Consider the following 26290-nt stretch of genomic DNA (forward strand, 5'->3'; position numbering starts at 1 on the left):
CACGTGTCTCTTTCCCTCTGGTTTCCTCAGTGTGTATGCCCAGCAGTGGGGTTGCTGGATCATAAGGCAGTTCTATTTCCAGTTTTTTATCCACACTGTTCTCCATAGTGGCTGTACTAGTTTGCATTCCACCAACAGTGTAAGAGGGTTCCCTTTCTCCACACCCTCTCCAGCATTTAATTTGTAGACTTTTTGGATCGCAGCCATTCTGACTGGTGTGAAATGGTACCTTAGTGGTTTTGATTTGCATTTCTCTGATAATGAGTGATGTTGAGCATCTTTTCATGTGTTTGTTAGCCATCTGTATGTCTTTTTTTGGAGAAATGTCTATTTAGTTGTTTGGCCCCATTTTTGATTGGGGTCGTTTATTTTTCTGGAGTTGAGCTGTAAATATTTTGAGATTTAAAGTGTTTTACAAAGAATATGCTGAAATGATTTGAGTATGAAAAGAAAGCAGTGTTGGATTATAACCCAAAAGTGAAATAAATATCCACTATGTGATACTGATATAAATAAAAGATTGAATAAATTGATAAACGATGATGGAGAAGTGAAAAATCTCCCATGAGGAAGAATTCTAAATAAATTACATAGGTTCACACCTTAGAAGAAGTAAATCATGACCTTTTACTCATTAGGTATGAACCATAAACTTTGACCCTTCCAAAGACTCAATAATGGAAAAAGAGAAAAATGAGTAGGTTTACAGTGGAGAACACTGACAAAACTTCTTCTGCCAAGTGATGAAGGCCAGCATTAGCAGCCATAGATCATATTGATAGAGTCATAACCTTGATATGATGGGTGAAAATGGCACTTTACTTTTGTGGTCTTTTTGCTCAAAACCCATAACCTCAGGTTAAAGTTAAGGAAAACAGCAGACAAATTCCAGTAGAGGGTCATCCCACAATAAAAGTGACCACTACTCCTCAAAACTCTCAGGGTTATCAAAAACAATAACTGTCTGAGACATTGTTAATTACAGCCAAGAAGACCCCAGGGAGACAAGAAAACTCAATATGGTAGCTGGGATAGAATGTTAGAATTAAAAAGGATATCAAGTAAAACCAAGAAAATTTGAATAAAGTATGGCTTTAGTTAATAAAGACATATTTGTGTTTGTTCATTATTTGTAACATAAGTACCATCTTAATTTAAAGTATTAATAATAGGAAAACTGTGTGGTATTATATGGGATTTTACCATACTGTCAGCTGACTTTTCTGTTCTAAAGCCATTATTTTAAAATTTTGGGGGGAAAGGGGTATTAATGAAGTAGGAGAGAAAGAGGCAAGAATCTTCTATTTCTCAGAGACACACAAAAAAATTCCTTCAAAAACAGTCTCTTATTAGTTCTACCAAAGAAATTGAGAGTAACTCTTTCCAGTCTCAATTTAAAAAGGAGTAACCTGGAGCGAAGATAATCAGGCAAGTTCCCAGAGAGAGTATTCTTGAATCTTCCTTCATTGAACGTTTGTAAGGAAAGAACAGATTCTAGGGAAAAAAAATGTGTGATCCATATTGTTATATCAATCCTATATTCAGTAGCCTGTGAACTCCCTGGGGTCTTTCTATTATCTTTATATCCCCAGGGCCTAGCCCAGCATCTGCTGTCAGAATTCCTCCTGACTGAGTGAAGACATAAAGGAATTAACTACTGAATAAGATATTCAATGCATATTTACTAAGTTAATAGATACTGGAGCTTAATTTGCCAAGTGAGTGAATGAGGGGATGTCAATAATCCTCATCAAGAATAAATACGTTATTTTAAAATGCTAAATCCATTGTTTTGAGCAAGTCCTTGAGGATTGTATTAGCAAAGAAATATAATGCAGAAATCCCTTCTCTCCCTCCTGTGTATTCCTTTTTACCTTCTCAGTCAAAGCACCACTGACAATTACAGTACCACAGTTTATTAATTGTTATTATGTATTGATTGCCTATTATAAGCTAGGGATTATGATAAGGGAGTGGTGACATTTACAATTATTTAAGCATCTGCCCGCAATGCAGGAGACCCGGGTTCAATCCCTGGGTTGGGAAGATCCCCTGGAGAAGCAAATGGCAACCCACTCCAGTACTCTTGCCTGGAAAATTCCACAGACTGAGGAGCCTGGTAGGCTACAGTCCATGGGGTCACAAAGAGTTGGACACAACTGAGTGACTTCACTTTCACTTTCACTTTACATTAATCCTATTCTCTCTATAGTCCACCTGCCTACCTATCTATTCATCCATCTAGTTTTTGCCTTTGTTTTACAGATAGGAAACTGATCCTAGTGGTCCAGCTATTGACAGGGGAAAGAAAAGGAAGATAGCACTAAGTCGTGTTCAACTCTTGCGATCCCATAAACTGTAGCCTACCAGGTTTTTCTCTCCATGGGATTCTCCAGACAGAATACTGGAGTGTGTTGTCATTTCCTTCTCCAGGGGAACTTGACAGGGGGACTGAGTATTTAAACCCTGATCTCTTCAAAGCCTATACACTTTCTAGAACACCATGTTTCCTTGAAATGTTAGTGAATCCACTGATAAAACTTTCAGCCCTATGATGAATGTGTGTTTATGTGTTCCTTTGTTGAGGATTGCTGTCTTTCAGTTTTTCAAAGATTGGCTTGAATGCTTGTCAGTTCTCATATTTGCATGGAATTTACCATATCATCTCATGCAAACCAATAGAAAATCATGATAAAATACAAAGCAGTTAGAAAGAATCTGAAGAGTACCTTCAGTATACTACATTGTGGGACAAAAAGGACAGGCTACTCATAGGAAAATAATTTACTCTCTATCCATTTAACTTAATGAGGAAATGTTTTATTTTTATTTTTTTCTTTCTCTTTTTTAAAAAATTTATTTATTTATTGGAGGCTAATTACTTTACAATATTGTATTGGTTTTGCCATACATTGACATGGATCCGCCATGGGTATACATGTATTCCTGACATTCAAATGGGAAATTTTTAAGATGTCTCTCTGAATTTTTTTAAAGCAAGTGTTAAAATCCTGAAAACCCTGAATTCACCTAGATGAATATTAACATATTATTGGCCAGAGATGTATTAATACCGCAGGCATTAGTTTCTGCTAAAAACTAATAATGTGTTAAAATGCTACTGTCATTCTGAGCATCCTGAGCAATCTTTCTGTGGTATGCTCTTCAGTGATGTCCAGTGATGTCCAGTGATGAACAGTGATGTTCAGATATGTGTAAAAGAAAGCAAAGTCAAATAGCTGCTCTTTCATCTGAAAGTTCTGAAATGGATAACAACATCTTGGTGAGACTTCATATTTACTGTTTAACATTAATAGCTAAGCTGGGGTATCTTTTCCTTCATAAATTAGAAAAAAATGAATAAGATATACCTGTATACATAAATATCATTGTCTATACATAAATATATCCCTCTGTGTGAAGGCTTCATAACACACAGGAACTTTGAGTAAAGCGACTAATTTTATTTGCATTCCAGAGCATTGACAGCAAAGTTATTAAGAAAAAAAAGAGAAAAGTATATATGTTTGGTTGTTTATGAGAGTGTTAGAAGAGTTATGATTATATCAGTTTAACTTCTTTACTAAGAATAAAGGCATGTATTTTCTTGAAAGGAGACACAGAGATTTATCAGTAAATCATACTATATTTGAATAGCACCTATCCAAGGAGTTTCTCAGGGTATTTCACAATACAATTAATTTGCAGCTTAGATAATTAAGAGTCTGCCATGTTAAACAAATGAGACAAAACTGAGAATTGAAAGCTGTGATCATGTCAGCTCTGAAACTCCAACATAGAAAGTGAGATACATGTCCCCAAAGTCATAATAATTAAAGTTCAAGCAGGTATCTGAAGTTTTGTCTCAATTATTCTATATTCACATTAGCCCATGGTGGTTTAAGATAGTTAGGGTCTTTGAGTAAACACTCTAGCCAGCCTTTCATAGATCTCATTCTCCACACTCTCTGCCTGCATGACTGCAGTAGCCCCCTAGGTTGGTTGGTATGTGTTCTGTATTCTTCCTAAACATCTATCCTAGATTTTTATAAATAGTAGCTATTACCATTGCCACATATAAACCAGTGGGGTGTATTCTCCGCAATGGCCCTGATTGATTTTTAGAGAGAGTTTTTTCTTCTCATTCAAAAATAATGAATTTTGAAAAGGTTATCTTTTGAATTATCAAAAACTTTAATATATAAAATTAAACTTGTTATTTGCTGCAATATTAGTAATTGCAGATTACTATCCATAATTTTACTATCCATAATTACTATCCATAATGAAATATCCATAATTTCATTCTCAGATAACATCTTTTTTACATTTTTGCTGAAAATTTTCAAGCCTTTTAAAGGAAAACATTTACAGAACTGAGGGCTAACTGCATCTGCACATGGAGAATTAATTTGTATATTAAAAAGATAATTTGATGTAAGTATCAAATGGCTAAAAGCATGAGTTTTGGAGTCAGAATCAATGATTTTTAATTTGAATTGCAAATTTAAAACTTACATATATCAATTATTTCATCTCTCAAACTTCACCTTTTTACTTTCAAAATTAGCCTTAAAAAAAAAAAAAAATCTGGAATTTAGCACTGTTGGATTAACTGGACCTGCATTTACTCTCCTGCCAGAAACCATTAGAAAACTGGACAAATATAATGGGAAACAAACCTGATTCCAGGGAAGTAACAATGGGCAGCATAAAACTATGATCCCTAAAGGATGGGAAATGTACAAAGTAAGCCATGGATATCCCAGGTTTTTACCTCCAGGCACTTTCCAGAACACTGAATGAAGAAGCAAGCATAAATAAGACAAGACTACATTCATCACTGAGTTAGGAGACACAAGGTGCCTTGAAGTGGCTGGGATTGCAGAGCAGAGTATCAGAGACAATGGGACTAGAAAAAGAAAGTGCTCCAGAAATCTGCATAAGAATGAGAAATGAGGCTGGGCAAAGAACAATTTTCAGGGCACAAACAGGGCTAAAAGATGTTAGAGTTCTAACATGCTAGAGAAGAGAGATAGTAAACATTTAGAGCATTTGATAGGAAGAAACATCTTAGAAATAAACTAGCCTTAGACTAACATCTACTCCATACTCAAGGAAGTTTAAAAATAAGCTACAGAAAGGTCAAGCAGATTCACTACAACTTAATTCCTATCAATAAAATCCAATACTTGAAAAAATACACAACAATCCAGCTTTTAACAACATAATATTTATTATATCTCTAATTAAATTAAATTATTAGATAGCCTGAAAAGCATAAAAAAATAGGAATCATGATTAAAAGCAAAAACAGTCAACAGAAACAGATCCATAAATTACTGAGATTTTAAACTTAGCTAACACGGACATTCATATATCAATAGGTCTTCTGAATAAATGGCTAGGGGTTATAGGTAAAGAAACTGCAGACCTCAATCTCTAATTAAGAGAGTCTCTAGGGAAACCTGAAGATAACGGAAAACAGAAAGAAAAACAAGAGGGAGTTTCAGCCTCTGAAACCACAGCTATGGCAAACAGTAAACACAGCCTAACTCCTTGCCAGATAAACATAGAAGTTTACACTAAAATCCAGAGTAAAATCACTTACTTTTACCTATTACATCCTACTAGGTTTTTAACAACAACAAAAATATATAAAAGGCCAATTAAAATGTACATTCTGCCGAGAAAAGCAAACAGTGGAACCAAACTCAAATACGGCAAATATTTTTAAATTATCACATTGGGAATTTGAAACTATTAAAATTAATATGTTAAGGGCTCTAATGGAAAAAGCAGACAGCATGAAAGAACAGAGGATTGATGTAGCAGGAAAACAAAAGAAATTCTAAGAAAGGATCAAAAGGAAGAGATAGATATAAAAACACTGTAATGTAAATGAGAATGTCTTTGATAGGTTTACCAGTAGACTGAGCATGAGGAAAGAGTAAGTGAATGAGAAGAAATGTCAATGGAAAAATCCCAAATTAAAATGTGAAGAGAAAGAAAGAAAGAATGGAATATCCAGGAACTGGGGGAACTACAAATGGTGAAACAGATGTCTAATGGGAACACCAGAAGGAGAGCAAAGAGAGAAATGAACAGAATAAATATTTGAAGTAAGAATGACTGGAAATTTTCCAAAATTAGTGACAGTTACCAAACCACAGACCTAGGAAGCTCAGAGGCCAATTAGCAAGATAAATTCCAAAATAATCTGCCCATTCAAGAGAAGGAATATTCCCAGGATAAAGGGAATTATTTCCTAGCTACTTAGGAAATATTTCCACAAATATTTCATGAAAACCAGTCTGTATTTCAGGAACTGTTTAAAGTCCTTTTAAAAAAATGGTGAATATGATGTGGGAATGACTTATGTTATTTTGTGTGTGTGTGTGTGTGTGTTCCTCTTTCTTATTCACCTACTAATTTCCTTACCCCCCCTCTACTTCAACTCCTTTCTCATTAACTAAAATATATAAACCTTAGTTTAATGAATGTATAATTTATAGCATAAACAGTAGTCAGTAATTAGTTAGCAAAAGTGTTTAGAAACATTGATGTATAGAACAGTCTTTTGGACTTTGTGGGAGAGGGAGAGGGTGGGATGATTTGGGAGAATGGCATTGAAGTATGTATAATATCATATATGAAATGAGTCGCCAGTCCAGGTTTGATGCACAATACTGGATGCTTGGGGCTGGTGCACTGGGATGACCCAGAGGGATGGTACGGGGAGGGAGGAGGGAGGAGGGTTCAGGATGGGGAACACGTGTATACCTGTGGCGGATTCATGTTGATGTATGGCAAAACCAATACAATATTGTAAAGTTAAATAAAATAAAATTAAAAACAAAAAACATTGTTGATAAGAGAAAGAACTCTTGATTTTATTCCTCACTGAACCAATTAGCTTTTTCAGTTTGGGGTGTATCCAACTTACTACAGAGAAGTGTTGTACCTCAGAAGGTGAATGAGGAGATTTAAAAGGATTTGTGCAAAGCAGTCCCAACATTGTTTGGAACATATTGGTTTGAAAAAAATATAACAAAATCAAGTATTGCATGCAATATTTTTATAAAGAGTTGTCAGAGAACATGATTTATAATTATCATTCAATAGTTTGTAAAACACTTGGCAATAGACCTGCAAATAGATATTTATCATTTAAAAGGGGGGTTGATTTTGCTCTTTTCAGATTGTTAATTATGTTTATCAATTAATTAATTTTCTAGGGAGTGCATTGTTTGTGTGTATGTTAATGCTGCAAATTCAGAAAAGTCAGTAGAGTATTTGGTAAATGTCCACTGCAGAGGGCACAGGCAGTAAAAAGTCTTTTTTGTTAGTAGCTAACATTTTCAGGAGAAGGCAATGGCAACCCACTCCAGCACTCTTGCCTGGCAAATCCCACGGACGGAGGAGCCTGGTAGGCTGCAGTCCATGGGGTCGCTAAGGAGTTGGACAGGACTGAGCGACTTCACTTTCATGCACTGGAGAAGGCAATGGCAACCCACTCCAGTGTTCTTGCCTGGAGAATCCCAGGGACGGGGGAGCCTGGTGGGCTGCTGTCTCTGGGGTCGCACAGAGTTGGACACGACTGAAGCGACTTAGCAGCAGCAGCAGCTAACATTTGCATAATATTTTCCAAATATATAAAGGATTTTCATCTACATTCTGTTCATCTGAAGAAATGAAAACTATGTCTGCACTTCAGTTACACAGAATACATGTTTCTTACGCAGAACGTTTTAACACTATCATTATGTCCTTGTGGATGCTTCAGACTTTCCATTTTAACACTGAGGCATTTCAATTCCATTTTAACAATAGCTTTGATAAATATAATCTCAAGAATGATTAACTTTGTCAGATAAAATGTTATGGGACATACTCCACTAAATCAATTATTTCCTTGACGATTTTCTAAGAGGTACAGTGAAGCAATTCTCATCATTTTCCCATTCTTCCTTAATTTTATTTCATGTGCATCAGCTCTTTTATATACAAACTTAACAATGAACATACACTTTATCATTGAGGGATTTTTATTTTGTACATCATATTTGCCATATTTTTACATATCTTTACACTGTAATCTTCAAAACAATACAGGAGATAGATATCATTTTAATCTTTTTTGCATGAGGATATGGAAATTCATAACAGTTAAGAAGGATGCTTGCCGATTGTTAGACAACTCTTGAGAAAATTGAGAGTTCAATCTGCCTCCTCTAACTTGGAGAGCAGTTATCTTAACCATTTACTCAAAAGTTTCTAAGTTCAGAATTTAAAATCAGGTGAGACTAAATTTTAAGTGTCCTTTCTTTCCTTATCAAAAGCATGAAGTTGAACCAGTTACTTATATCCTTTGATCCTCATCATCTTCCTCAAATATAATAAAAATATGAGGTACCCTGCACAACTAAGAGGATTAGGCATATCATATAAATTCTTAGCTATAAATGATTAGCACATGAAATTTATTTACATGAGATTCTTGAGAACTAGCATCAATATTTTTCATTTATTAATTATGTGAGTATTTTTTAAATTACAGTAATCTATATTTCCTGATGCTAAACATGATAGAATAAACTATTAATATTCTTTTCAGATACTATTTTTCATTGGTTTTCTTTTATAAATAAATCAACAAATTTTCAAAGTATTTTGCTGTTATTTTATGGTGTTTTATATACTTTAATTTCTGAGAAAGCTTGAAAATGGTGAAAGTTCATCATATCTTTCAAGGCAAATAAACAAAAACTGACAAAACTCCCAATTGTCAGTCTCTTAAAATAATTTAAACAATCTATAATTATTTATTGAACAAATACTATGGGGCCAGATGTGTAAAATTCAACAGTCCATGAGCTGAGAATTTCCAGGTATTCAAGCTAGATTTAGAAAAGGCAGAGGAACCAGAGATCAAATTGCCAACATCCATTGGATCATAGAAAAAGCAAGAGAATTCCAGAAAAACATCTACTTCTGCTTTATTGACTACACTAAGCTTTTGACTGTGTGGATCACAACAAACTGTGGAAAATTCTTATAGAGATGGGAATACCAGACCACCTTCCTTGCTCTTGAGAATTCTGTATGCAGGTCAAAAAGAAACAGTTAGAACTCAACATGGAACAATGGACTGGTTTCAAATTTGGAAAGGAGTACATTAAGACTGTATATTGTCACCCTGCTTATTTAATTTTTAATGCAGAGAACATGATGCAAAATACTGGGGGGTTGGATGAAGCTCAAGCTGAAATCAAGATTGCTGGGAGAAATATCAATAACCTCAGACATGCAGATGACACCATCCTTATAGCAAAAAGTGAAGAAGAACTAAAGAGCCTCTTGATGAAAGTAAAAGAGAGAGTGAAAAATCTGGCTTAAAATTCAACACTCAAAAATGAAGATCATGGCAACTGGTCCCATCATTTCATGGCAAATAGATGGGGAAACAATGGAAACAGAGGCAGACTTTATTTTGGGGGCTCCAAAATCACTGCAGATGGTGACTTGCAACCTTGAAATTAAAAGATGCTTGCTCCTTGGGAGAAAAGCTATGACCAACCTAGACAGCACATTAAGAAGCAGAGACGCTACTTTGCCAACAGAGGTCCATCTAGTCAAAGCTATGGTTTTTCTAGCAACCATGAAGAAAGGTGAACACTGAAGAACTGATGCTTTTGCACTCTGTGTTTTTGGAGAAGACTCTTGAGAGTCTCTTGAAGTGTAAGAAGACCAAACCAGTTATCCTAGAGGATATCCTGAATATTCATTGGAAGGACTGATGCTGAAGCTGAAATTCCAATACTTTGGCCACCTGATGCGAAGAACGGACTCATTGGAAAAGACCCTGATGCTGGAAAAGATTGAAGGCAGGAGGAGAAGGGAACAACAGAGGATGAGATGGTTGGATGGCATCACCGACTCAATGGACATGAGTTTGAGCAAGCTCCCGAAGTTGGTGATGGGACAAGGAATCCTGGCATGCTTCAGTCCGTGGTCTTGCAAAGACTCAGACACAACTGAGCAACTGAACTGACAGTCAATTCTGATTCTTTGCGACCCTGTGGACTGTAGCCTGCCAGGCTCCTCTGTCCACAGGATTCTCTAGGCAAGAATAGTGGAGTGGGTTGCAATTTCCTCTTCCAGTGGATCTTCCCAGTCCAGGGATTGAACCCATATCTCCTGCTGCTCTTGCATTGCAGGCAGATTCTTTACCACTCAGCCACTAGGGAAACAGAGCCAAATAATGCTGATTACAAAATATTTAGTAACCAGCATTATTTGGATTGGGCTTCCGCTCTGGCTCAGTGGTGAAGAATCCCATCTGCAATCCAGGAAATGTAGAAGATATTGGTTCCATCCCTGGGTGTGGAAGATCCGCTGGAGGAGGAAATGGCAACTTGTTCCAGTATTCTTGCTGGCAAATTCCATGGACAGAGAAGCCTGGCAGTCTACACTCCTTAGTGCTGTAAAGAGTCGGACACCACTGAGCATGCACACAGAAACGAACAAACATTATTTGGATTGCTTGGCATATTTGCTTAATAATAGGATGAAGACTTTTAAGGATGTTTCCCATAGTTTTGAATGTAAATCATTATTTCTGAATATGAGGCCCACATGAGGAATAGATTCTGGATTTATAGGAAGCACTTAAAAGTGGTGCTGAGAGTAAAGTCTCTTACTATTCAAAGTATATTCTATAGGCAAGAAGAATCACTATTACCTAGGAGTTTGTTGGAAATGAAGAAATCAGATAGCACACCAAATCTATTGAATCTCAATTTAGCTATCCCCCAGATAATTCATATATATATTAATATTTTAAAGTGGAATTTTATCACTTTGTTACTTGGTTACTGGTGTTTATGGGTGTCAAAATGAAGTTTTAATATTGCTAAAATGCAGTTCTGAACATTCCATGAAAAAAATATATATATATGTAGCTGGATTTAAAGCTTTCCAAACTTATTGCTTATAAACACTTATCTGAGTAGTAAAGCAAAATGCTTCCCCTACCAGGACAGGTTTGGCTCAATTCTAATTATCCACTATGAACAATGGCCTTTAATTTGCCTTATTTTGGAAACTAGCTGTGCAGGTTTTTCATTTACAAGAGTTGTTGATTAATTAAGCAAGGAGACACTCCAGGTAATATATTTCTGGATGTACAAGAAAATAGAGTAAAGGATACATCAAAAATTTAGTGACCTGCTTGCCATCTTATGCTAGCTCACTTATCACTTTGCAATGTGCTGCCTAAGTGGCTGACACTGTGCTTAAACTAGAGTAAATATTGGCCCATTTGGCAGAATCATCTCCCCAATCATTTTTAGAGCATTAATATTAGACATGTTTATTTAAAGTCCAATCAGAAAGTTCCCCTTTTGCCCAGCTTTTAAAATGTTTGCTGATTTACCTATAGGGCAACATTTGAATACCAAAATATTTGTTTGTTTGTATTAATTAAAACAATTAGAAAAAGAAAAAACAACCTTACTTTCCAAGGGCAAAGCATTCCAGTTTTACAGATGAATCCTTTGCAGCTTGAATAGTTTCAGGAAAACGCACTTCAATCTTCGGTTCATATTCCCCCATCACACCTGTTAAATACCAAAAGAGCTAGCAGCATTTCTAAAGAACAGAGATTTTCTATGAAGCAAATGCTTTAGTTATCAAAATGTGATTATTCTGTTCTTTAGTTAACAATATTTTTCTATACTGATGGTGAATGATGGAGAGCATCACTTCATGATGCTGTTTAAAAAAATTAGTTCATTTCTCTCTCCCCTAAAAAAGAAATACCTAAGATATAATACCAAAATATCAGAATAAATGCATTCCAAATTTCCCTGTATTCCACAAGAGCATCTTAAAAATAAAATAAATTCTTTTATAAAATAAAAATACTTCCTTTTTTAGAACTTAATCATTCTAAACATTCGAAGAGGCTGTGGTTGAAAAGACAGAGTACTACTTCATTCAAATAAATTGGTAAATTTTGTTTTTTCTATTTCCTTGACATGTGATATTTCTTGAGTGACTACTTTTAGAAGATATTTTTTTTAGTATTATGTATGATGCTTTTGTATATTTTTACCATAAATGTATTGAAAAGAATAGAGGAGATGGAATAATGAAGGAATTAAGAAGAGAAGTTAAGAAAGTAGGTAGATAGGGAGGAAAAAGGCCAATATGATAGTTTCTATGCATATTACTGGCTTAGGAGCTCTTGTGATCATGAACAGAGCACTCACTGAAGGGGAGAAATTGGACTTCAGAATAAGTCCAGTGGTTGATGAATTCTAAATTAAGACCATGCAAATATATTTGAATAGTTAGTGATTATAAAAGCTCTGTCATAAGAACTCCCTGTATGGAGCTAATTCCATGATTCTGCTAGCCATCATTAAATTATATTCCTGCTTTTCTTGAACTTAGAGAGGAGAAAAACTCTATAGACGTATTACAAGTCCAGAATCTGATCAGAAAACGCATCAACAGATATTTCCATCTTTACATTTACCACTGTGAATATTTAATTAAAGAATCAACTAGAGGATTCTTCTACTTTGATGACTTTCTTAGGTTTTCTAGCTCTAAATCTTGTACCAGCTATGGCTTGACTAAACTCCAAAATCATCAGAGACCAATCTAAATTATGTTTCTTGGAGAAATATAATTAGTATGAATTTTGTGTTTCATTTTTCTTTGGAATGCTCATTATTAATGTTGACTTGATTTACTTTCCTTGGATGTGAATTGTTTTCCTGCCTTGCCAACTAGGAAATAAAAGGGTGAACAAAAGAGACAAATACGGAAAAGAAAGTGGTGTTAAAGAAAAGCTGTATCATATGCTCATCAAAACTATATTAGGTGAATGAATCATTTTGTCAGCATTCACACATTCACACACACATAACTACTCTCTCAAACATTGTTTCTTTTTTAATAAAATATTTCTTAAACAAAGAAAGGATCTGTTTCAGATCCAGAGAGGAAGTGGCATAGCATTCTCAGAATCATCTGTACTATACCATGGGGATTAATTATATAGTTTTCTATTATTTTTGACAATATGTGATTTTTCATCATATTTGTGAATTAAACCTCAACTCCTAGATATTATGGCTCCACTGAAACAGAGGAAAGCAGAAAGTTCTACAGATATCCCCAAGTTTCAAAATTCACAGACAAAATTTATCCCTAAGATAACTCATCATCTTACCATCAGTGCGCTGTACTAACGGAGTGGGTGGTCCTTGAACACTTCTCTGGGCTTCTTTGTTTGTTATGAAGCAAGTGTAGTTGCCAACATCTGATGGCTCCACTTTGGCAATGTACAAGTTCCCTGTCTCTTGTGATACAAACCGTCTGTTGTCCTCTTGAACATATAAGGGGTTATCATTGAAAGTCCATGCATAAGATAAATCTGTAAACAGAATAAAATAAGTATTATCCTTACTGTATTCATTCTTATCTGAAAGTTCTGTGCCCTACTTCTCCATAAATAGAATACAACTGTGCCCCTCTTTGTCCAGTTTGTGCCTGTCATCCTGATGTAATTGTTTTATTTGTTTTTAATTCAGTATTTCCCAATTTGGATAATGTGGTTTTCCTGTCCATCACTGGCTTTGTGTAATTAAAGATGTGATGGTGAGATGTCAAGGGAACAAGTAGATGAACTTATTAAGGAAAGCTATATGGTATAAAATATTATGGGCTCAAAATGTACACTGAATTTCTACATCAGTGCTCATATTAAAGCTGTGCTTCTCAATATGTAATCAGAAGGATGCTCATATTAATCATGTTTAAGGGTGTTTGCTAAAAATTTTACTTCAAGGTGTAAGTTCAGGGACCCTACCACTTGGAATCATTCATTCAATTATTACACAATTTCTGAACATCTCTTTTGTGACCATTTTTGGACTTAGAACACATCAAAGCAAAACCTGTGCCTTATAAAACTTCACCTAGTAAACTGATTACAACTAGTGTGGATAATCTCAGTGTGGGCTGATATGTACTTTGGCAGAAGCATCGGAACCCAGATGAGGAGCTTAGAATGATCTGTGGTCAGAAAAGTCTTCTGAAAAGAAATCCATGCTCAATCTAGTAGGATGAATGGGAGCTATCCAGGCAACAGATTAACAAACCTTGCTCAGAGAACAAAAGCGTGAAGATGAAAGAGAACATATCATTTTTGCTGAACATCAATCAACCTCTGGAAATCTTATATATAAATATGAATATAAATATATAGAGGCGTATATAACTGATATAATTATCATGCTATAAAATGCACAAATCCTAAGTGTTCAGTTCAGTTAATTGTAACAATCTAAGCACTATGAAATCACCAGCCTAAAATAAATTATGGAACATTCTCATCTTTAGAAATTCTATTATGTCCTTATTTGTCAACCTCTACTGTTGTAACAACTACCAGAGTTCTATCATCATAGGTTATTGAATTTCATAAAAGCAGAATCAAACAGAATGCACTTCTTTTTGAACTTTTATACTGGAATCTAGTTGCTTAACAATGTTGTGTTAGTTGCAGGTGTACAGTAGAGTGATTCAGTTATACATGTAGCTATTCTTGTTATTTCAGAGTATTGAACAGAGTTACCTGTACTATATAGCAGGTCCTTGTTGATTATCTATTTTAAATATAGCAGTGTGTGCATATCAGCCTCCAACTCCCAATGTACTGCTTTGTGTCTGGTTTGTTTAATGTATCTTAATGTCCCCTATGTAGTTGTGACTATCAGTACTTCTTTTCTTTCTCTTGCTGAATGGAATTCCATTTTTATGAATATACCACAATATGTTTGGCTGCTTTCCTGTTGAAGATTATTAGAATTGTTTCCATTTGGGGACCATTATATTGGGTTGGCCAAAAAGTTAGTTTGGGTTTTTCCATACAATGTTATGGAAAGACCTCAATGACATTTTTGGCCAATCCAATGCATTAGGCTCATATAAACATTATTTTTTAAGACTGTCTGTGGACATTTTCACTTTTCTTTGTTAAGTCCCTAGACGTGAACTATAGGGTAGATGTATGTTTTACTTAATTAAAAATAAAAAAAAAACAACTACAAAAGAATTTTCCAGTTACACTAGTTGATATCTCTATCTGCAATATATGAGAGTTAGCATTGGTATACATCTCTGAGAAAACTATGTTGTCATTTTTTAAATTTTATCTAGATATCGTCGAACAAGGGGGTTGCAGCTGGCACTAGTGGTAAAGAATCTGTCTTCCAATGCAGGAGATGCCAGAGATGAGGGTTCGATCCCTGAGTCGGGAAGATCCCCTGGAGGAGGGCATGGCAAGCCTTCTTGCCTGGAGAATCCCATGGGCAGAGGAGGCTGGCGGGCCACAGTCCATGGGGTCACAAAGAATCAGAAATGACTGAAGTCACTTAGCCAGCATGCATCATTGAGCAAAGGAAAATAGTCTCATGTATTAAGGTTTTGTAAGTGTGGTACTAATAAGGTTAAGAAATTGTATGTATTGTGAAAACTAGATACAAATGAACTTATGTCAAGGAAAGTGGAAGAACTTAACTGGTTCAAAAATGACCCCTTCCCCAAACATGTGGAAGATATAGGTGCTGGGGTGAAAAGGGGAAATATACTAATGATGGTTAAAATGTCTTCAATTGTAGATGAACGTGGACATCACACATTTGGAAGTCACAGTCACAGGAGAACAGTTAAAGCACCTGGGAGCCTCTTGTCCAGACAGAGGTCACAGTTCATGTTTGTCATCCATACTTATGTTAAAACTAGTGCAGAAGCAAGACACGGCAGAGACAAAAAAGAAAAAATTGAAAGCTAATTATTTCTATAATGTTCTAGCAGTCCTCTTCAGATAGAAGCAGACAACCTGAAACATTCTTCACGAATAGAACTGATTTAAAATTCTCTAGAGGGATGATGAAGCAATATGAATTGAAAGCTATTTTGACCTTAAATCTGATCCATATACAAAAGCTCTTGAGAAAATGCATGTGCGCTCTATTGTTTTAATCGTGTCTGACCTTAAAGATTAAATCGTGTTTTAATCTTTGTGACTTATAAACTATAACCTGCCAGGCTCCTCTGTCCGTGGGACTCTCCAGGCAAGAATACTGGAGTGGGTTGTCATGACCTCCTCCAGGGGATCTTCCCTGGAGGTCTTCCCAACCCAGGGAAGACCCAAACCCAGGTCTCTTAAGTCTCCTGTATTTCCTGCATTGCAGGTGGATTCTTTACTCACTAAGCCACCTGGGAAGGTGCTTGAGAAAGTGGAAATGTGTGAATTTTGGCATCTTTATCTTCCCTTTCAAACTAGGAAAAAAAAACCAGATAACACATTAACAATATACTTAGGGAACCAGATTCTTTTTAAAGAATGAAAGAAAAGAAGATAGAAAGGAGACAGAAGAAAATAATGAGTTTACAAAAAACAGACTAAATTAAATCACTTGTGTATTAAATTATATATTGTATTTGCAATGTATTAAATTCTGACAATTCATAAATTATTTCAGTAAGAATAAATTCATCTAAATAGCCAGAACTCTGGTATCATTCTCAGGAATGAAGAAGATGTGACAGAAATATATAACAAAGAGGATGAACAGCAACAAAAATGCCACTTAAGCATGAAATATAAAAATTCACAAAGTGTCATTAAGCCTATAAAATTAGTGTTCAAGAAGAAAAACAATCTAAGACATGTTATTACATGAAAAGTATATTGTAAATAAAAATGTTTAGTATGATCTCATAAAAATTATGCATTTACATGTATGAGAACTTATGTGTGTGTGTGTTTCTGCAAATTTTTAAATTTAAAAATCTAGGCATGTATACAGTGGCTTTCTCAAGAGAAGGGAAAGAAACACAGAAGACTTCTCTATGTAATTTGTGCCTGCCATATTTGAATATTTAATTATTATGTAATTGTGCAAATGGGAAAAATAAACAACAGGATGAATAATGTGCCAGGAAAACTAAAGACAAGAATGGGTTATCATTTATTAAAAAAAAAAAAAGATGGACAGTATTATTCTTTTAATGTTCTTTATTCTTACTCTGAACTAGTCAGACTGGAGTATTATGCTTTATTCAGAGCACATTAGGAAACTTGTTAAAGTGCAGATAGCTAATCCTACCCTAGCAATTTGTTTTATTAACATCTGAGTGAAGTACCATGGAATCTGTATTTTCAACAGCCTACAAATATCTTGCAGTTGAATTGTAATACTATGTTCAGAGTACCCATTATTGAGAGGGAACTGAAATCTCAAGTATATTGAGATAGATAGCCAAAATGTAGCCAAGTCCAGAAGTTAATACCAAAGAAAGTGGTAAGAACTTAGATTTTGACCCTGGAGGGCAGAAATGGAGAAAAATAACTGAGTTGTTTTCATAGGTCAAATGGCTATGACATTCACAAAGGGTTAAAAAAAAAAAAAGTTCTCTCCATTGATGTCCAGAAGGCAAAAGTAGGACTTGTGGACATTATAGTATGCTGTTTGACTACATTAAGATACAGTGAAGATCAGTCCAAACTTTAGAGCTATACCAGCAGAAGACTTTGGAGATAATGAGTTTTCAATCATTAGAGATGATCGAGTAGAGAATGGATGAGAATTGCTTGAGGTGTTGCAAAAGAAGTTTATTTTTGCAGTGGATAGGAAGCTAAACCCATGTCTCTATGAATGGTTTACTCCACTCTCAACATTCCTTCGAGTTTTCTGAGTCTATGCTTTTAGTTTACTGTCTGAGACACCAGGGAAGCCCTTAAGGTCAACTATGCATAAATAAAATTCGCTTCTTTTTAAAATATGTTTTGACATTCTTGTCCCATTCCCAGGTATTGAATCTTTGTGTGTGTGTGTGTGTGTGTGTGTTTTCTTGGCAAGTCCTTACTAGAGTCTTGTATCATTTCATATAGGCTCTTGTGTCTGAGTTTTTTTTGCTGATGTCCTTTGCTACTTCACTTCTAAGCCTGTTGCTCTGTCTTCACCAGAGAGATGCTCAAAGGGTTTTGTTTGAAACTGGAGAGCCACCTAGATAGTAAAATTTTTTTCAGTATAAAGAGGAGGGAAAAAATGTAGTTCAGGTTTCCCTGTTGTCAGTGACTCCATCTTTCGAACCTTCTGTGAAATAAAGACAAATCTTGAGCAAATTCCCAGGGCTCTGTTCAGCTTAGGTATCTTTCATCGATGCCTCTGTGGGAAGAGGAATAAGTTCTAGCCCTCTGAAATCCAAAGCAACTCCTTTCGCTCAACAGAAATTACACATTGCCACTGGTGCTCAGGAAATCTTTGTATACTTTTACCCTATAATCTTGGGGCCAGAGACTATAATTTTCACCTCTCCCTAGGGGAATTCATTTTTACCTTACTACTAAAGCTTTCTAATCTGTTCCTACATGTAGTGTATCCTTCTTCAGTAGTGGGATATTTAGAAGCTACTTGAAGAATGTGTTCAGAAATAAGGAAGATGACATAAGGAATAATTTTGAAAAAATAGAAGCACTTGTTTCATACTTGTTTCATCATTCCTACAGTTTGTTTTGTGAGGTTAATTGGCTATTGCAAATATGCCTGCTACTACATATCCTTCCCTATAGGAAGGATACTGGAGCTAGGGGTATAAATGTAATTTCCCCAAATTATACTGTGAACATGTACAAAGGGATAGAACTTGAACCTTTGTCCTTCTAATGTCTAATCCTTCTTTCTTGCCATCAGACTTCCAAAATCCCAGCTCCCTGCATATCTGAGCCCTCTCACATCTAGGCCAGTTGTTCTTCACATTCCCTCCCCTATCATATTGCCCATCATGGGTTCGAATTCCTCAGAATCTTGTAGAATAAATGATTAACCTGCTATTCAAAATTACTCCAACAAGCTTATAGCTACTATTAACAGGGAAGAGAACACACCTGCAAAACCTGTAGTTAGTAATTCTCCTCTCTATGAAGGTCTCTCTAGAGCAGAGATTTTAAAACTTCAATGTGTATCACTATCACCTGGAGGACTTGGAAAACCATAAACTAATGAGTTTCTCAATCATTAGGTCTGAGGAGGGCCCAGAAAATTTGCATTGATAACAGATTCCCAGCGGGTGTTGGTAGTGAGGCAATTCTGCTTTGAAAATCATTGCTGGTAAAATTCAGTCTTCTCTGGGAGATCACACTAGGGAAGGCTTGATAGAATGGTGGTCACCTTGTATAGTTCCCTTCAGGTGGTGTGTAGGAAGTAGAAGAGTGTGTTCCTCGACTCACAGATTCATGGCATGTCTGGAATGGTAGGGACCTGAAATTTCTTCCAGCCCAACCCCCTCAGTTTACGGGCAAATAAGCAGAAAGGAAGACGACAGTAGCTCTGAGACTAGACTCCAGGTGTCCTTTTGCACCCTTCTGGGAACTAGTGAAGGTGCAAAGTTGCAAGCCCTTCCTGTCACCATTATTTTTCATCCTGCCCTGCTGCCTTCTCCCCACTGCCTGCCTTTTCCCATTCATCCAAACAGCCAGCCTGCAATGGGGGCCTTTATCTTTTTTTTTTTTCCCATCATCAGCCACTGCTGTGCTTAATTTGTATATTTTTTAATGGGGAAAGAAGAAAAATACCTTGCAAATTGGAAGTTTAAAATCCTTCCCATTTGGCTTTTCTTAATTAAATGTATAATTCATGAGCCACTTAAGTTGAAATCGCTGAATTTTTAAATATTTTCTCCACCATCTATGACATTTATCTGTTATTAATGATTGTGATGTATTTTCCCTGTGATGATTCAGCATGAACATTAGAACTGAAGGATAATTGGTCTTCACTGAGCCATTGTCTGTAGTTTCACACTGACACCATCCTCTATAATTTTATTATTATTAGAAATGGAAGATCTGCAGTAAGCAATTGAATACTATCGGCTGCTCTGCCAAGCATACAAAAAATCCTATTTTCCCCAGAGCCTGATTATGTTTTGACATCTTTTATAGCCCTATATCTTGTACTCTGATATTGAAAATACAAACACAAAGATACATGCAAGTATACCCATTATATGGGATGTAATTTTTATTAGAGGGGAAGCATCTCATGGGAAAGAAACCCATAAAAATAAACACCGACACTGAGAACTTCTACTGGCGCTATAGAAAGGGTCTCAAAATTGGTAGCATGTTTCTTGAGGTAGAAAATAAATGAGCAGAATAAAGAATCTGAAGCACAGTGCTCAGATTTAGTGGATAAATCCCCCCTTTGGAATATTCCGATATGAGTGTACTTTACTGCAAACCTTGTGTAGTGCTCCAGGGTTAAATGTGACTGGCTCTTAGGTGGTAAATCATGGTTATGCTAGCTCAGTGGTAAAGACCTAATCCAAGAAGAATAATTTCTTTTCTGGGTTGAAGTCATTGATATTGGTGCTGAGCAAGTTTATGATGCAAGCCAGAAAACTGGCCCGACACCTTTATAATCACTCCTAGTTGAGTTCCCATTTGTTCCACAATTACTGCTTGACCACCTAGACTTTATTAGATGCCTTTAGATTTACAACACCTCCTGTTTGGAATCATGGAGATGATTGCCTTTGTGCCCTACAAACAACCACTAAGTAAAGGCCCTCTGAGTTTCTAGGATTTGTTGTTAATGTTTAGTTGCTCAGTCATGTCCAACTCTTTTGTGATTCCATGGACTGTAGCCTGCCAGGCTCCTCTGTCCATGAGATTTCCCAGGCAAGAGTATTGGAGTGGGTTGCCATTTTCTTCTCCAGGACAGACAGCCACTAAGTAAAGGCCCTCTGAGTTCCTATGGTTACTAGCTTCCAATGAATCCTAGGACAGCTTTGGTACTGGTAAATCCTTCCTGAAGAAGGAATGAAAATCCAGGAAACTTCTGAATAAATTTCAAGGTATGCTCCAATTCTAAGGAAGCCAGGGTGAGTCATGGGGCAAAATACAGAAGGACTAGACTTGTTTCCTCCTCAGTTTCCATCCTCCATGGGTGAGCTTAAAATAGTGAACGTAAGACCTGGGCAATACCAGTGGATCTCCACCAGAGGTGAGTTTGATCATCTAGGGATATTTGTCAGTGTCTAGAGCCATTTTCCAAAGGAGGCAATGGCACCCCACTCCAGTACTCTTGCCTGGAAAATCCCATGGGCAGAGGAGCTTGGTAGGCTTCAGTCCATGGGGTCACTAAGAGTTGGACATGACTGAGCGACTTCACTTTCACCTTTCATTTTCATGCATTGGAGAAGGAAATGGCAACCCACTCCAGTGTTCTTGCCTGGAGAATCCCAGGGACGGGGGAGCCTGGTGGGCTGTCATCTCTGGGGTCACAAGAGTTGGACACAACTGAAGCGACTTAGCAGCAGCAGCAGCAGCAGAGCCATTTTCTCATTCTTACAAGTGGAGAGTGAGTGCTACTCACATCAAGTGGGTACAGGCCAAGGATGCCATTAATATCTTAACAATGCACAGGATAAGCCTTGTGAAAAGAAATATCTTGTCCTAAGTTGTCAATAGTACCAATATTGAGAAACTCTGGGTTAAATAAGTGGTAATAGGCTGTATTTGGCCACCTGATGCGAAGAACTGACTCATTTGAAAAGACCCTGATGCTGGGAAAGATTGAAGGCAGAAGGAGAAGGGGACGACAGAGGATGAGATGGCTGGATGACATCACTGACTCAGTGGAAATGCGTTTGAGTAAATTCTGGGAGTTGGTGATGGACAGGGAGGCCTGGCATGCTGCGATTCTTGGGGTCGCAAAGAGTCGGACACAACTGAGTAATTGAACTGAACTGTGGTCAGATTATGCCAGACAAAATTAGGCAGGGGAAAAACTGCAGTGATATTTAGATACAATCCTTTGAATTCCAGACACACAATCTTGGCCAAGTTAGCACTAACCTCTTTAACACAGTTGCTCTATTTTAAATTGGAGAAATTTTTCTTGAAAGTATTACATGAGCTGGGGTATACCAAAGGCTGAGCTGAGCTCTCAGTGTATGAAAGTGAAATTATTAATCACTCAGTCGTGTCCAACTCTATGTGACCTCAGGGCCTGTAAGCCTTCCAGGCTTCTCTCCCCATGGAATTCTCAAGGCAAGAATACTGGACGGGGTAGCTATTCCTTCTCCAGGGAATCTTCATGACCCAGGGATCAAACCTGGGTCACTTGTATTGCAGGCGGATTCTTTACTGTCTGAATCACCAGGGAAACCCAAACTCCCAGTGTATAGTAGGTACTCATACATTTCCAACTGTGTGGTGTTAAATACTATTTACATAAGATGACTTCCAAATTTAGTTCTTCAGACCAGAACTTTCTGCCTACACATATCAGTTCAGCTGCCTATTGGAAGTTTTTGGTCTGAAGTTAGACATTTGTAAGTTAACATGTTTTAAAACAAATCCCTGATTTCCCTCACCCCAAAACCTGCTCCCCCTTTATTGACCTTATCCCTGTACATGGAACTTCATTCTTCCAACTGCTCAGTTTGGAGTTATCTTTTACACATGTCTTTATCTTAAAATCTACATTTAATCTTTCAGGAAGTTATTGCAGCTATACGCTCTAAATTTATCCTGAATATGGCTACTTTCCACCTGCCCACTGCTCTCATCCTGGCTTGAGTCACTATTAACTCTAACCTGAATCACTGTAATCACTTTTTAAGTGGTTGTATGCTGACTATCATGTAGTGCATTTTAATTTCACTCAAAGGAAAATCCAAAGGCTGCAAAACAATTTGAGAGTAGTGCCTACATCTTCATCTACCCTCCTGTTTGCTCAGCTTTCTTCAGCCACACACGCCTCATTCCTGTTCTTCCATCATGTGGGACACAGTCCTACCCAGGACCTTTGTGCGTGCTGCTTCTACTCCCCAAACTGCTTTTCTCAGTGTCTCACTCATTCCTCTAGTTCTTTTCTCAAATGTCAGCGAAGGCTTCTTTGGTCTCTTAGTAGAAGACATCAGCAACACCCATCCACTCCCTATGCTCTTTATTTTTCTCCCATGCTTTTATCATCACTGGCCATACTTATATTTTCTATTATAATTTTTACTGTAAGATTCATGGAGTGAAGGACTTTGTTGCTTTGTTCTCCACCATATCCCTAAACCTCGGTAAAATGAGTGGCCCTTAGTAAGTACATAATAAATATTCCTTGAGTGAATATATGGTAGAAGTTCAATAATGATGGTTATTATCACTATTATTATGCCAACAGGAAACTGTTGGGCATATTTACCTAAAAATTTTACCCACTCAAGCAACATTCACAAGGAATATTGCCACTGCCAATTTGACCTACCTTCACCATTGTGATATATTTAGAAGTAGCAAAAACAAAAACAACAAAAAAACTAATTGGTAGGAAGAAGATATGAAAATTTAGCATGTTTTCTCAATAGGACAATATGATTGTCCTCTTTATTCTTGAACACAATTTTGAGACTTTGCTGAGAATGATTTTCAATTTAGTTTGAATCGTCAATATTTTTATTGACGCAAATACAGATGCTGTGCTCAAACAGTAGTGTTATCTTTCTACTACAGACATAGATGCTCCTAACTACTGGCATAAATCCAATTGTTCAACAAACCTAAAAGTTGTATCTGAGGAAAGAATGGAACATTTCCTCTAAAACAAATTTTAAACCTACGATTTTTATGAGCCCAGGATTGAGAGTTTTATATCCAGAAAATAAAGAGAAAGAATGTTGCTTTACTTTCAATATGATAAAACTGTGATTTCACAGTGAAGGTGATTTTAATTATTTTAGACAACATGCATCATTTCTATACCCTGTCATTTTTAAACAAAATTTCATGTGAGGCCAGACTCATTCACTGCACTCATGAAGATCTATTGACTGCTTATTTTCAGATTCATGCAATAGCTTTTGCTTCAAGAGTTTTATGTTCATTTTAAAAATTCAGAGGAAACTCCATTTTCAGTCCTGTTGCAAACTGACTTGTGCAGAATCTTTGTTACAGGTGATGAAGGATGTTAACAAAAGCTCACCCTTGAGCTGAGTGAGATCTCAAGAGGTAAAGACCTTTCTGCATAGCAGTTCAAAGGCCATTCCAAAGCTGTGACCCCCTCCCCCATATGAATAAGTAAAATAAATGTTATATTGCCATTTTTTGTCACATGAATATGTGTTTCTAGGAATGACCTTAGAATTCTCTAAAGACATTGTGGAGGAAAGAAAAGGGTTTTATTTAGTTGAGTATCCAAATTTTAGTTCTGCCAAGAACCAAGAAGCTAAGTAAGAGAATTGTATTTTACTGAGGTGTATATCCAAATTAAGGATAAAACATATAGCAGATAATGGAAGGGATTTTTAAATATTGTGTGAAGATAAATGAAGTCATAGACTACCAGCGAGAGAGTTTAGGAGAAAGGAAAATGAGGTCTAATGGGGAATGAAATGTTTCAATCCAGTGTGTTCTTTCCACCACACCTTCATTATAACTGACATTTCTCTGAAGTATTTTGAAGTCATATTTTAGGAGAACAGAAAGGAAGAATGAGTCCGTCTCTTCTGGCATATATTCAGTCACATTCAAGGAGCTTATCTCTGCTAAGGAAGTAGAATTATGGAAGAAAATACGCTTCTCTCCACAGAGTAAAGCAAATGGTTCCCGTTGTGTTTCCAAAAATCACATTTCTAAGAGATACAGCAGAACGTGCCAATTTTGTGTTCTGGTATTATTGCCTAGGCTTCTCTTCTTTTCCACTGTGGGTACCTTTCTGCTAAAATAAACTTTATCTGTAAATCCTCCCTTCCTGGGTCTGCATTTGTTGTTGCCTTAAAAATTGTCCATAAGAATGTCTACTGAGATATCCTGTCATTTATTTGAAAGAAAGGACATCCATATAACAGCATTGCTTCGGTTTGGCTTATGCTGATTATTCTACTATTTCATTGAGTCGTGACCAATTATTTTCATGGGAAATCCATTTACACACTTTCTTTTGTTTGTTTGTTAGTTTGGGTCCTGGAGTTATTCTTTGTTGGGTAAATGTCTAGTGTTCAGCCTAGTTGGTATTTTTCTTACTGTCCCAAAGTTTTTTTAAAAACAATATATAAAACAGACTGAAATATATTTGACAGGCCTTGTTAAGAAAAAAAATGCAAGTTTTTTGTGAACACATTAGAGAGAAAGCATGAAGAATTCAGGATGTTCTGATTTCACATTTAATATGATTTTTCACTTGTTACTGAACACCTTGAGGGATTCACTGCTGTGGACTAGGTACATAGACCATACATACCAGGTACACATACAACAGAACCAAATTTTTCAAAAAATGATATGAGAATTTCAGCTCATATGGCCTTCTAGAACTATGGAGTCTATAGCACCTTTCTCTATGAGAAGCTTTATTAACATTTACAGCGAGTCTTTGCTATTCACATACTGGATATAAGAATAAATTTGGCCTTGCCAACATTTACTCCATCTTGCCCTGCTGACTTTGTCTGTCCCAGTTGGTATACTTCTAGGGCATGTCTTTATGACTGCCAGGTGTGCAGGCAAATATGGAGCCTTTAGAGAGATGGAAATAAAGGAAGGAAAGTGAATTATGGCTGACAGAATTCTAAAATACCCCCCACTGACCCTTGCCCACCATCTGAGTATGATGGGATTTATGAATATGGTGAGCCCTCATGATTATGTTAGAATAGATGGCACACTTGACTTGGAAAAGTGGCTTTATCTTTGATGGTGCTGACCTATTCAGATGAGCCCTTTCTGGGACTGGATAGGGTTAGAGAGATTTGAATTATTACAGGGAACTGATGCAAAGGAGATTCGCTGTTGCTGGTTTTGAAAATGTAGAGGCCTGTGGCAAGAAGTGTGGGCAGCTTCTATAAAATGAGAGTGGCCCTTGACAGCTGACCAGAAAGGACATGGGGACCTTAGGCCTACAACTCTAAGGAAATGAATTCACCCAACCACCTGAATGAGCTTAGAATTATATATATATATAATATATATATATTATATATATAATAAAAATACAATATATTTATTGTTTTTATGTATAAATAACAACATATATTATTATTTGTATATTTATAAAATACAGTATAATATATATATTATATATTATATTTATATATATATAAAATACAAGGAAAATTACAGACAAAGATAGACAATGTCTGTATGTAGAGTTGGCCCACTTTCAACTAGCTGTCCACTAATGCAATTTAAAGCTTATCTGACAAATAC

At 36.3% G+C, this 26290-nt stretch overlaps 1 protein-coding gene across 1 annotated transcript in view; it reads right to left on the minus strand.

The window, feature by feature from the left end:
- Positions 1-26290, minus strand: part of CNTN6 (contactin 6) — a 181324-nt gene that overhangs the window by 103329 nt on the left and 51705 nt on the right. Inside the window, 2 exon segments of the mRNA XM_070359703.1 lie at positions 11519-11621; positions 13247-13450. Coding sequence (XP_070215804.1) covers positions 11519-11621; positions 13247-13450 — 307 coding nt within the window.

Source organism: Bos mutus, chromosome 22 (genome assembly GCF_027580195.1).
Source record: "Bos mutus isolate GX-2022 chromosome 22, NWIPB_WYAK_1.1, whole genome shotgun sequence".
Lineage (NCBI taxonomy): Eukaryota > Metazoa > Chordata > Mammalia > Artiodactyla > Bovidae > Bos > Bos mutus.